At 38.9% G+C, this 14,796-nt stretch overlaps 1 protein-coding gene across 1 annotated transcript in view; it reads right to left on the bottom strand.

Annotated features, from left to right (window-relative positions):
- Positions 1-13,052, bottom strand: part of CABCOCO1 (ciliary associated calcium binding coiled-coil 1) — a 148,173-nt gene extending 135,121 nt beyond the window's left edge. The window contains exons 1-2 of the mRNA XM_007959386.2: positions 13,023-13,052; positions 5,078-5,178 (exon numbers count right to left, since the gene is read on the bottom strand). Of these exons, the coding sequence (XP_007957577.1) occupies positions 5,078-5,178; positions 13,023-13,052 (131 nt within the window). The remainder of the gene's footprint in view (positions 1-5,077; positions 5,179-13,022) is intronic.
- Between the last annotated feature and the right edge of the window lie 1,744 nt (positions 13,053-14,796).

Raw genomic sequence — 14,796 nt, 5'->3', positions numbered from 1 at the left:
ATTTTCAGGCCTTTCTTCCATGGCTCCATTGAGTGGGTTCAAACCATCAACCTTTATGTTAGTAGTCGAGCAGAAACCGAATACTTTATTCAGGGGCCATGATGTGTATTCTAACATCTTCTAATTGTTTTAATCTATGCATATTATGTACATCTTAAGTTACTCTTCCACATTAATGATTTGATTTTCAGCCAGTTAAGTGCTACATTGGTTTTATTCTGTTACCCTTAGTTTTTTGCCTTAGTTCTATAAGGTTCTTATTTTCATATTTTACCAAGCCTTCTTTAATCCCTTGTTGCCCAGAGTCTATGTTTTACTAAATTATCAGCTTTTGTGAAACATTTTCTGCTGCTTCCAGCAATTTTTCTTTCTTTTAAGTGCATGCTTCATCTGCTTTCTGCAAGCTATGCTTTTTCAATTAAATTTTTGACCTAAATATTTGCATGTGTACTTTGCTTTTTATTTACTTTTTTTTCCTACACTTAATAATATTTGAATGAAGGCAATTAATTGCCTGAGGCTATTTTGGTGAAATCTCTTTGACCTTCACAAGCTTTGCTCTCCCTTACTCCCCTCTCACCACTTTACCTGTTGTTTTTGTTGTTATGTGCTGTTGAGTTGGACCCAACTCATGATGACCCCTCCTTGGGTTTTCGAGGCAGAATCACTATGGAAGTAGATTGCCCAACCTTCTTCTGAGGAGTATCTGGTGGGTTTAAACCACCCCTTCTGTTAGCAGTCAAGTGCCTTAGGCACTAAGCCACCAGAGCTCCTAGTACCATTTAAATCTTCCCCTTCAACTTGAACTATAGAGATGAATATTTATCATTTCTACTCTTTGCTCAGTCATTTAATTCCAAAGGAGATTAAGCAGGGAGAAATTTGGAGCAATATGCTACTACAGTTTCAATGCAATGTTTCCATACATGTTACTGGCAAATTTGTAGACACCTTTTCTCTGTGGATGAGTAGAAGTAGGACAGAAAAGGAGAGATGGCCACATTGTAGGGTAAAGGAGTATAGGGAAGAGAAAGATGCTTAATGGTGACTTAGGAACTTTTCCTGTAGTGATAGGTAATGTAACTATTTTGTCTCACCAAGAATTTCAGTAAGAATATTACATTATTCTTGCATGCTTTTGAAATTGGAGTGCATTTTATTTCTTGAATATGATGACATGCAGAAATAAGCCTTAAGGCAAGAACTGAATAGCTCATGGAGGCCAGTTTTAGAAAAGTTATAAAAAGATGTCTCAGAGTTATTTCTGTGTTTATATAGTTATTTTCAATTTACTCCATATCCTCTTTTTAAAAGAGGATTTGAGGTGGGTCTGTAAATAAAACCAGGGTTACATTAAAATGCGAATGATTGATAGCATCTAGGAGATCGTTAGAAATGTATCCAGACATTTAACTTTACTTAAAGTGTACTCCAGAAATATGTTTTACTCATACTTTAATGATTCATTCGGTTGGCTGCTTTCATGGAGAGCAATTTCTAATTTTAAGTGGTAGGGAAATGTGCTGATTTCTTATAATTTATTTAAATAGGTCTCTAGCTTTGTAGAGAGTGTGATTTTGGTATACGTCTGTCACTTGATGACAGGATACTTATATTTCTGTCGTTTTGAAAGGTATATAATCCCCATTTACAATAATACTATTTGAAAATGAAAGTGAGTGAGTGATTGCAAATATTTCAGGATTACTGATACAAAACTCACAGTAAGTACCACAAAAAAATTCCTTTGCAAAGAAATGACACCTGCCATAATACTAGTGTCTTTTATACAAAATTAAAGTCCTAAATTTTGAGATTGTATCAGGAGATTTCTACATTAATGAGACAGTCTAATAGGTCACCTGTTATGAACCTGGCCATTTCTCTACTGCTAATTTCTGTATCATCCTGTATATCATTCACTTTGACCTAAACCTCAACTCTCAAGGCTAAAAAATATTTCTAGAATTTAGATATTTAAAAACAAAAGAAAAAATACTGTCACACAAGTATGATACAAAAGATAACTTCAAATGTTGTAAGAAATAGTTTACAAAGCATTTGTTTGCAATACTTTTTTATTTAATATGCTTATATTATAAAAGTAACTGGGAAACTATGACAAATAAGTATTTGTCATTTTGCATTGTATTCTTTTGCCTTCTGGTTAGCAGTCAAATGCCTTAGGCACTACGTCACCAGAACTCCTTTCTTTTCCCTAGTGTTAGCCAACTATCATTTTGCATTACAACAACTAAACATTTGGAGAAACCTGAAAATGGAAAAAAAATTATATAAAGGCACAATCAATAGTAGTAATACAACAAATACGTTTTACTTATCAATTCTCACACTAAAAATTAGAATTCCCAAAGCACGTTCACTTCTATAAAAAATGGTAAAAGTATCATAAAATAGTTATTTGAAATATGTGAAATTAAAAAAAAAAAGAAACTTATGTAATAACCCTTGTGGAGCTATGGATACTAAGCAGTTATGGAAGAATTCAGATCATCAGGATTTCTAGCAGTGTTTGCAGGTACCAGCAGTAAAGAGCAGCTTTGGGAAAGACCTGTCAGTGCCATTCGCTTACTCTCGATATGCCTTCCTTCTCACAGTTCCCTTCTAGCCTGTACTGCTGTCAAATTTCTTTCTCAGTAGTGAATTGCCTCTGTTTCCTAACATTTGTAAGATTTTCAAGTGATAACCACTGACAGGGTCATTTTCTATTTGTCCATTATGGTTCCCAACACTATGCTTGTACCCTGTGGACTGACTGGCCTGCAGGCACCTTACCTCAGGACATTATGTTCAGTACATTGTATTTCCCCCTGCTCTCCTCATATTACAGCCAATCAGGGTTTCATTATTAGAGTGAGATAATTTTAAAATGGATGATTACTAAAAACACCTTTTAGAAGCTTGTGTAGTTGAATATATCTGACTAGAATTCTAATTATTGTAGAAATAAACAGCCAAGTGAGATGTACATATATATAGCAACCCTATAGGATTAGAACAGAACTTTCTCATAGTCTGTGACCACCATGATAACATTAGGAAATGGGAGGACACTGAATTGTGCACATAGGAGATAGATGGCAGATGCTAATACCAATCAATGTGTCCACAATACTGCATTACCATTAACACCAAACACCAGGCTACAGATAAACACCTGAGAGGATCAGATGGGGGTCAGTGAACAGGAGTATACTCTGGGCCAAAGATAGATTCAGCTGAGGCTAATCTTGCACAGACACCAGTGATACAAAATACCTGAAGTCATTACAGAAACAATAGAAGACAGACACAGAGTAATCCCTCACAGACAACTAGACACTATAGGAGAGAGATCCAATAGATCTACCGTCTCAGGACCATAGTACTGGAGGACACCAAACTCAATGTTGTTGTTGTTATGTGCCGTCGAGTCAGACCTGACTCATAGCGACCCCTCCTTGGGTTTCCGAGGCAGTATCACTACGGAAGTAGGATTGCCCAACCTTCCTACCAAACTCAATAGGCACAACAAAATACATAAAAGCCTTGTTCCACATCCTATATTGGTGAGTAGTGACTGGGGTCTTAAAAGCTTTCAAGCGGCCATCTAAGATGCAGCTAATGGTCTCCTAGCATTGGAAGTGAAGAAGAGTGCAAAAAAACAAGGGCATTTGGAAGCAATCAGCCCTAGGACACGATGGCCCTCGAGACCACAAGAACTAGATGGTGCCCAGCTACCAATGCCAACCACTCAGGAAAGGATCAAATGTGGAGATCCTGGATAGAGTGGGAGGAAAAACATGGAACAAAATCCATAAACTCAATAATGACCAGAATTACTGGTCGGATGGAGTCTGATGAGACCCCCAATACTATCGTCCTGGAATACATTCTGTGCCTGGAATAAAACTCACTCCCAGGGGCTGGCTATCAGCCCAACAGTTAACAAGATGTACATGAAGACCATTCAACCCAGGATGACACACCCACGTACTCTATGGTAATACATCCCTTAGCGCAATAGACCACAGGGCACCAGAGGGGCAACATTCACACTGAGGAAATGCAGGACAAACAGGAGTGCATAACTATGAGGGGCACAGGAGGAGGGTTACTGGGCAGGGAGGGGAGGAGACTGGATTAGGGCTGGGCATGGTAAATGGGGAGTGAAACTAAATGTACACGTAACATGCCATTTTCCTGGGATGTTGAATGTAAAACAAACTCTTTAAAAAAAGAACTGTCTCATCGAATTTCCAAGGCTGTAATCTTTATGGAAGCAGAATGTCAGATTTTTTCCGTGGAGTGGCTGGTGGATTCGAACAGCTGACCTTTAACCATTACACCACAAGTGCTCCTATATAAGGATTGCTACCTATAAATTCAAGGAGCTCTGGCAGCGTAGTGCCTAAGGCACTTGACTGCTAACCAGAAGGCTGATGGTTCAAACCCACCAGCCACTCCTCGGAAGGAAGATCGGGCAATCTACTTCCGTAGTGATACTGCCTCGGAAACCCAAGGAGGGATCGCATGAGTCGAGTCCAACTTGACAGCACATTAACAACAATAACAACAACCTATAAATTCAGTTATATTCACATTTTCAAGCAACTTGTATGAAACCAGAATGAGAATAATATTCAAGAATTTCTAAAATAATAAAATGAATAGGTTATTAATATTACAGGAAACATAACTTACACTTCTCATTATGAGGGACCTTTAGATTCTTGTGCATATTGACAATAAGCTTTATGAATGAGAGAAAAGAAGGTGACATATGCTAGAGGCTGCTTTTAACAAGAAATACCTACTCTCAACTAATATAAACAAAACTTAATTTGAAAACGTATTTCTCCTATGATGAAGGCTATAGAACAACACACCTGAAAAAGCCATTCATTTGACAAATTTTGTATTCTACAGTCCGGATATATATTAGTGCACAAAATAATAAAAAAATATTTTGAAAAACTTGAAGTGTTTATAATCATTTGCATTATAAACATGTCATGGTCATTTATGGATGCAAAATTAAATTTTTTCAATTTGGTTGTAATATTTAAGTGCTTACTGTTGAACTCCATTTGGATCTGCTGCTAGCAAATCAGTGATTTGGTCAACTGAAAGTAAATCTGGAGAAAGGATCTCATTCTCCTGGGATCCAGCATCTCTCTACAATTGGAAAAAAAAGTAAAAAGATTGATTTCAATCATATTTTATGTATTAATCCCACTGATATAAAAATTTGTTCTCGTGGTCTAGTTGCTGTCAGGAAGAAAATATAAAAACAATAGTACCCTAGATAAACAGTTGTCTTTTTCCTTTTTATATAATGGTACCTCTCCTCTGAAGTGCAAACAGTTAGTCAACCTATCATTTGAGCACATGTAAAATGGATGATGATTTTCAATTCAACAACTATTTACTGAATGTTTACATATTTCTTATTTATTTGGAGGTACAAGAGTAAGCAAAAACAAGTTAGAAATACTTCCTACTCTTTGTTGTTGTTGTTGTTTGCCGTCGAGTCGGCCCCGACTCATAGTGACCCCTCCTTGAGTTTCCGAGGCAGTATTACTATAGAAGTAGGATTGCCCAATCTTCCTAAAATCTCACAAGCAGAACAAACCAAGAGGGATTTTAGAGCAGGAAAAGAAAATGATGTGGAAAAAGAAGCCATATCAATGTCATTCAGTCTGAAAGAAAGGTCTTGGTTTAGGGACAGAACAAGAAAATTCTGTAGAGAGAAGATCGAGGAATGGACCTGGTGAAACTCAAGGTGAATAATGCCCCAGGTGGATGAGTCAGCAACTGCAAGGTTAGGAAGACTGGAGAACTGAGGGCTAGTTCTGCAAACAGCAGGCAGTCCACAATGATGGCCAGAGTACACACAGAGGACTAGTGTGACCTAGCTGGGAAATGGAGGTTGGGAACATATAATACAAAATCTTAAAATTTAATAATTCAGTATATATTTACTGAGTGCTTTAAACATACATGATATTGTGCAAATATTTCAGACCGGCTTTGAAGAATGGCAGACTGAGGAGTTTGTTCTTAATAATACAGGCAGTGGGGAACTAGTGATATAAAAAATAAAACTCTCCTTCAAATATGAGGGTGAGATGAGGAGATTTCCAGGTAAGCAGAAATTAAAGAAATTTGATAAAACCAGACCAACCTTACAAGAGATGTTAAAGGGAGTTCTGATAGAGAACCAACAACAGCAAACAACAAACAATGATTAACACACATGATAACATAACCCAGAAATCAATCTAGTTACAGAAGTATCCAAAGTAAAATAAGCTTACAAGACTAAAATCCAAACCAGAGACCTCAATTTGTAAATGAGGACAACTACAGACCAAACAGAAGGAATAAATAGAGTAGTTACAGAACTTCTAAATGGTGAGGAAGTCAAGACAATTATGAGATAGAACAGAGTGTTTTGAACTTAGAAAAAAAATAATAAATCACAGGTAACCTCAAAGAAAAATAATAGACTTTTGCATCGAATTAAATAAAAAGGACAAGCAGAAATATTTAGCAAATACTAAAACAATAGCAGCAAAGGAGATGATAACATGTTCATAAACAAAATGAGCTCAGCACAGAAAATTATATGGAACAAAGATATCAGCAACACCATAAAAAAGCACATAACAAAATGACATCAATAAATTCATACTTGGTGATAACTACACTACATTTCTATGGATTAAATGTACCACTCAAGAGGTGGAGAGTTGCAGACTGAAAAGAAAAAAAATGACCCATCTATATGCTGTCTACAAGAGAATCACATTAGACACAAAGACAAAAATAGACTAAAAAACAAATGTTGGAAAAAGATATATCAAGCAAAGGACAGGAGTGGCAATATTAATTTATGATGAAATAGACTTTAAGACAAAAATTACCATAAAAAATGATATTGTTGGAGTTGTGTGTCAAATTGGCTGGACCACAATTCTGAGTGGTTTAAGCAGTTGTGATGTGGGTCTTTCCAATGATGAGATCAGATGTATATGTTTTCAGCAGCCAATCCACTGAAAGGGAGTTTCCCTAGGGGCGTGACCTGCTTCCAATATATTTATGGACATCCTAGGAAAAAAAGACACTTCTGTGGATCAGGATCATGTTGTTGCTGCCTACAACTATCCATGAGTGCACAATCCACCATTCAGAATGGAGATCTTGGATTGGAGTCAAGAGCTGGAATACTACCTGCCAACCTTGAGTTCATCAGCCCCCGCAGCTGTGTGAGTCAGGTAAAGCCTCCAGCTGGATGTTTGATCCAAGAACTTGGGAGTTGCAACTTTCTATAAGTGTGTGAGCCATATTCCTAAGATAAATTTCTCCCTCTCTCTCTATATAAGCTTTATTGGTTTTGCTTCTCTAGAGAACCCAGCCTAATACATTTGGTACCAAGAGTGGTTCTAGAGAGACAAAATCATAAGCATGGGCTTCCTAAACTGGTTCTCACCACTTCTGTTTTGGTTCTCCAGTTTGATTAATCATAAAGGCACTAGTGACTCTGCCTCCACTAGTAAAGAGGACCCTGATCATCCATGGCGTGAGGTAGCAACATTAATATGCAAAATAGCACCACCAATAGATCAAGTACTTTTGAGATGTGAGGCTCTGGGCGATGATAGCATATTTGATACTTTTCTGCAATTTTGTCAGCATGAGGAGTATAAGGAAGCTGGTATGTTGGGCCTACTTATGCTAGACAAAGTGGTAAAGGAGAGAGATGAGTTCAGGGATGGTGAGTAACAGCTCAAGTGCCCCATAAAAGTCCTCAATATTTCCAGTTGTGCTCTGAAAGAAAGCCTTATTTCTTCTAGTAACAGAGCTGATATTGCCGAAAACTCAACCCAGAGTCTTATTGTAAGGGTGGCTGAATTACAACATCAATTGAATTGCCAACCTAGAAAAGTGTCTGAAGTTAAAATGAGGGCATTGATTGAGAAAAAATGGGATCCTGAAACCTGGAATGGGAACATATAGGCAGACAGTCAGGAAGATGAGGATATGGAGCCTGTAAATTTGTTAAATTCCTCCCATCTGAAGGGATTACTATAAAATCATTATGCCTTCCACCTCCATTTGATAAGATTAACCCAAATCTTCCTGCTGGGCCACTGCCTGAGGTAGATACCATGGAAGACATTGCTGAATGTTCTCAGGAATGGCCCCAACCACCCATTGTTGCTACTAGACTTGTAACTAAACTTAAGTCCAAGTGAACCCCAAAAGGTAAAACATGAAGTGTGACTGAGGAGGTGGTATGCTACATGTGAAAAGACTTACTTGATTTTGCTAAATGTAGAGACAGAAATCTGGAGAATATGTATGGGAATGGCTACTGAGGGTGTGGGATAATGGTGCAAGGAATGTAACATTGGATCAGTCTGAGTTTATTGATTTAGGCCCACTAAGTACGGATTCTTCATTCAATGTTTCAGCTTGAGAGGTTAGGAAAGGATCTAATAGTTTATTTGGTTGGCTTACTGAAGCATGAATTATGCGCTGGGCTACCTGAAGTCAAGTTGTAGTACCAGACCTGCCTTGGTAAAATGTAGAAGAAGGTATCCAGAGGTTTAGGGAAACTGGATGTTAGAATGGATTTACCAGATTAGACCCCTATTGCCACAAATGGAGAGTCCAGAAGACATGCCTTTCACCACTATGGTGAGAATCAAATTTGTGAAGGGAGCCCCAGCATCCTTGAAGACTGCTGTGATTGCCATTTTATGTAAGCTGTATTTGGGAACTGCCTTAATTGAACTAAGACACTTAACTATGATGAGGCTGATTGGATCCTGTGGCAGTAGGGGCAAAGTGGCTGCAGGTAATCAACAAAGACAAGGTGGGCATGGTTACCATAATGGACAGCAGAGTCAAAACAGTAATCAGTGTGGATTTATGGCATTGGCTACTTAGGCATAGTGTTCCTAGGAGTAAAATACATGGCAAACCTACTAAATATTTATTTGATCTGTATGGGAAGAAGAATTCTAAGTCACATGAACAGCAGTCTAGTTTGAATAGCCAGAAAACAGAGCCATGGCCTCTCAATCAATTCCTAGACTTCAGTCAATTTACAGACCCACAACCCCATGAATGAAGGCAAGGCCAGGTCCATTTGAGGAAGGACTCCACTACATTGCCAAAAATTTATGTCAATCTTTCTCCCAGCCTTCCCCAAAGGATCTGAGACCTTTTACAAGAGTGACTGTTCATTGGGGTAAAGGAAATAATCAGACTTTTCAGGGATTACTGGACACTGGCTCTGAACTGATACTAATTCCAGAAGACACAAAACATCACTCTGACCCACCAGTCAGATTGGGGGCATATGGAGGTCAAGTTACTGATGGAATCTTAGCTCAGATACATCTCACAGTGGGTCCAGTGGGTCCCAAACCCATCCTGTAGTGATTTCCCCAGTTCCAGGATGCATAATTGGAATAGATACACTGAGCAATTGGCAGAATTCCCACATTGGGTCCCTGACATGTGGAGTAAGGGCTATTATGGTAGGAAAAGCCAAGGGGAAGCCATTAGAACTGCCTCTACCTAGAAGAATAGTAAACCAAATGCAATACCACATCCCTAGAGGGGTTGCAGAGATTATTGCCATGATCAAGGACTTGAAGGATGCAGGGGTAGTGATTCCCACCACATCCCCATTTAATTTGCCTATTTGGCCTATGCAAAAACCAGATGGATCTTTGAGAATGACAGTAGATTATTGTAAATTTAATCAGATGGTGACTCGAATTGCAGCTGCTGTTCCTGATGTGGCTTCATTGCTTGAGCAAATTAGTACATCTCCTGGTACTTGGTATGCAGCTATTGATCTGGCCAATGCCTTGTTCTCAATACCAATTTCAAGGAACTGACAGAAGCAGTTTGCCTTCAGCTGGCAAGGCCAACAATATACTTTCATGGTAGTTCCTCAGTTGTATATCAACTCCCCAGCACTATGTCATAATTTAGTCCATAGGGATCTTGATCACCTTTCCATTCCACAACACATCACACTGGTCCATTATATTCATGACATTATGCTGATGGGACCTAGTAAGGAAGAAATATCAATGACTCTAGACTTATTGGTGTGACATCTGCATGCTAGAGGATGGGAAATAAACCTGACAAAAATTTAGGCACCTTCCACCTCAGTGAAATTTCTGGGGGTCTAGTGGTGTGGGGCATGTTGAGATATTTCTACCAAAGTGAAGGATAAATTATTATATCTGGCTTCCCCCAGAACTAAAAAGGAGGTAAACATCTGATGGGCCCCTTTGGATTTTGGAGGCAACATATCCCTCATTTGGGTGTGTTGCTTCGGCCTATTTATTAAGTGACTCAGAAAACTGCTAGTTTTGAGTGGGGCCCACAACAACAGAAGGGGCTGCAACAGGTTCAGACTGCTGTGCAAGCTGCTCTGCCACTTGGGCCATATGATCCGGCTGATCCAATTGTACTTGAAATGTCTGTAGCAGTTAGGGATGCTGTTTGGAGTCTTTGGCAGGTCCCTATTGGTGAATTGGAATGCAGACCCTTGGGATTTGGAGCAAAGCCCTTCCATCTTCTGCAGATAACTACTCTCCTTTTGAGAAACAGCTTTGGCTTGTAACTGGGCTTTAGTAGAGACTGGAAGTGGTATATAAGAGATTGGGCTCAAGCAGGACATGAAGGCACAAGTAAGCTGCATGAGGAAGTGGCCCAAGTGGCTATGGTCTCCACTCCAGGCACATTACCTTCCCTCTCCCAGTCTACATCTATGGCCTCATGGGGAATTCCTTATGATCAGTTGACTGAGGAAGAGAAAACTCAAGCCTAGTTTACAGATGGCTCTGTGTGATATGCACACACCACTTGAAAGTGGACAGCAATGACACTGCAGCCCCTTCCTGGGACTTCCCTGAAGGACAGTTGTGAAGGAAAATCCTCCCAATGGGCAGAACTTCGAGCCATGCAGCTGGCTGTTCACTTTGCATGGAACAATAAATGGCCAGATGTATGATTGTATATGGATTCATGGGCTGTGGCTAATGGCTTGGCCAGATGGTCTGGGACTTGGAAGGGGCATGATTGGAAAACTGGAGACAAGGATGAATGGGGAAGAGGTATGTAGATAGAACTCTCTAAATGGGCCAAAGGAGTAAAGATATTTGTGTCTCATGTGAATGCTCACCAAAAGGTGACCTCGGCAGAGGAGGATTTTAACAATCTGGTGGATAGGATGACACGTTTAGTGGAAACCAGTCATCCTTTTCCCCAGCTACTCCTGTCATTGCTCAATAGGCTCATGAACAAAGTGGCCATGGTAGCAAGGATGGAGGTTATCCATGGGCTCAGCAACATGGACTTCCACTTACCAAGACTGATTTGGCTACAGCTACTATTGAGTGCCCAATCTGTCAGCAGCAGAGACCAGCACTGAGTCTGTGATATGGAACCATTCCTCGGGGTAATCAGCCAGCAAGTTGGTGGCAAGTTGATTACATTGGACCACTTCCATCATGGAAAGGACAGTGTTTTGTTCTTACTGGAATAGACACTTATTCTGGATATGGATTCACCTTCCCTGCAAGCAATGCTTGCCAAAACTACCACCCGTGGAATTACAGAATGCCTTATCCATCGTCATTATATTCCACACAGCATTGCTTCAGATCAAGGGACTCACTTCACAGCAAATGATGTGTGACAATGGGCCTATGCTCATGGAATTCACTGGTCTTACCATGTTCTCCATTATCCTGAAGCAGCTGGCTTGATAGAACGGTGGAATGGCTTACTGAAAACACGATTACAGTGCCAGCTAGGTGGCAATACCTTGAAGGGTTGGGACAATGTTCTCTAGAAGGCTGTATATGCTTTAAACAAGCACCCAATATACAGTGCTGTTTCTCCAAGAGCCAGGATTCATGGGTCCAGGAACCAATGGGTGGAAATGGGAGTGGTACCACTCACTATTACCCCTAGTGACCCACTCAAAAAATTTTTGCTTCCTGTCCCTGCCACCCTATGCTCTGCAGGTCTGGAGATCATAGTCCCAAAAGGAGGAACACTCCCACATGGAGACACAAAAGTGATTGCCTTGAACTGGAAGTTAAGAATGCCACCCAGACATTTTGGCTTCTTCATGCCTCTGGATCAACAGACAAAGAAGGGAGTTATTGTACTATTTGGTGTGATAGATCCTGATTACCAAGGGGAAAATGGATTGACATTACATAATGGAGGTAAGAAGAATATGTTTGGAATACAGGAGATTCTTTCGGACATCTCTTAGTACTACCATGCCCTGTGATTAAAGTCAATGGAAAATTACAGCAACCCAATTCTGATATAACTACTAATGGCCCAGAACCTTCAAGAATGAAGGTATGGGTCACCCCACCAGGCAAAGAACCATGATCAGCTAAGGTGCTTGCTGAGGGCAAGGGAAATATGGAATGGGTGGTAGAAGAAGGTAGCTCTGAATATCAGCTACGACCATGTGACCAGTTACAGAAAGGAGGACTGTGATTGTTATATTTCTTCATTGTATACGTGCATCAAATATATTTGTTTCCTTCTGTTATGAACTATGAAATGTAAACAGGGTTAATGTGTTTTGGTGTACCTGTGTTAGTGTATCATGTTAGGTGAAAATATGACTTTATAATTGTCCTTATTTAGAGATTATGAATGGTTAAGAAGATGTGCACAACTGTCAAGTTGACAAGGGGTGGACTGTGATAGTTGGAGTTGTGTGTCAACTCGGCTGGACTACAATTCTGAGTGGTTTAAGCAGTTGTGATGTGGGTTATACCTGTGATAAGATTAGATGTATATGTTCTGAGCTGCTAATGTGTTGAAAAGGAGTTTCTCTATGGGTGTAGCCTGCTTCCAATATATTTATGGACATCTTGGAAAAAAGAGACACTCATCTGTGGACCAGGATCCTGTTGTTGCTGCCTACAACTGTCCACGAGCGCACAACCCACTATTCGGCCTCGAGATCTTGGATTCGTCATTTGTTGGAGTCAACAGCTGGTATACCACCTGCTCACCTTTGCTTCTCAGCCCCTGTAGCTGTGTGAGTTAGGAAAAGCCTCCAGCTTGGTGTTTGACCCAAGAACTTGAGACTTCCCAGCTTCTATAAGTGTGTGAGCCATTTTCCTAAGATAAATTTATCTGTCTCTTTTTCTATTTAAGCTTTACTGGTTTTGCTTCTCTGGAATACCCCACCTAACACAAGAGATAACAAAGGACATTATATAATGATTAAAGGATGAAGTGAACAAGGGTACATAACCATAATAAATATCTACGCATTCAAGGAAAAAGCCCCCAAATCTGTAAATCAGACTTTAACAGAACTGAAAACACAAATAGATCACTCCATAGTAATAGTAGGAGACTTTAATATACCACTTTCAATAAAAGATAGAACTGGAAAGAAGCTCAACAAAAATGCAGAAGAACTAAACAATACAATCAACCAACTTGACCTTATAGACATCTACAGAGCACTCCACCTAACATCAGCACAATATATATTCTTTTCCAGCACACATGGAACATTCTCCAGAATAGACCATATGTTAGGCCATAAAACAAGCCTTAATAAATTTAAAAGCACTAAAATACTGCAAAGCATCTTCTCAGATAATAATGCTATAAAATTAGAAACTACACTAGGAAGTCCAACAGAAATAGAGCAAACACATGGAAACTGAATAAAATTCTCTTAAAAAACAACTGGGTAATAGAAGAAATAAAAAATGAAATAAAAAAAAAGTTTTGAATCAAATGAGAATGAAAACACAACACACCAAAATCTTTGGGACATAGCAAAAGCTGTGATCAGAGGGCAATTTATAGCAATAGATGCACACATCAAAAAAGAAGAATAGCCAAAATCAACACCTTAACCCAACATCTCCAACAATTAGAAAAAGAGCAGTAAAAAAAAAATGTACAGTCACTGGAATAAAAGAAATAATAAATATTTGAGCAGAAATAAATGAAACAGAAATTAAAAAGGCAATATAAAAATATCAACAGACTAGAAGTTAGTGTTTTGGAAAGATTAATAATACCAAGAAACCACTGGCAAACTTAACAAAGAAAAAGAAGGAGAAGATGCAAATAACACAAATAAGAAACAAAATGGGTGATGTCACAACAGAACCCAAAGAAGTAAGAATAAAATTAGGATACTATGAAGAACTGTACTCCAACAAATTTGAAAAACTAAAAGAAATAGACTGATTTCTAGAAACACACTACTTACCTAAACTAACACAGACTGAGATAGAAAATTTGAACAGACTCATACAAAAAGAAGTTGAACACATCATAAAAAACTTACCAACAACAAAAAAATCCTGGACCAGATGGTTTCACTCCAGAATTCTACCAATCTTTCAGAGAAGAGCTAATACCAATCCTACCCAAACTATTCCAGAACATAGAAAAGGATGGAATCCTACCAAATTCATTTTATGAAACATGCATAACCCTGATAACAAAAGCAGGCAAAGACACCACTAGAAAGAACACTATAGACCAATATCTTTCATGAATATAGATGCAAACATCTTCAACAAATTCTAGCCAATAGACTCCAATAACATATCAAAAAATACATTATAACCAAGTGGATTTAATACCAGGTATATAATGATAGTTCAACACTAGAGAAACAATCAAAGTAATCCACCACATAAGTAAAATAAAGGAAAAGAACCACATGATCAAAAAAAAAAAAAAAAA

Source organism: Orycteropus afer, unplaced genomic scaffold (genome assembly GCF_000298275.1).
Source record: "Orycteropus afer afer isolate SDZICR_OR568_19922 unplaced genomic scaffold, OryAfe1.0 scaffold00016, whole genome shotgun sequence".
Classification (NCBI taxonomy): domain Eukaryota; kingdom Metazoa; phylum Chordata; class Mammalia; order Tubulidentata; family Orycteropodidae; genus Orycteropus; species Orycteropus afer.
This window is presented reverse-complemented; position numbering and strand designations above follow the sequence as displayed.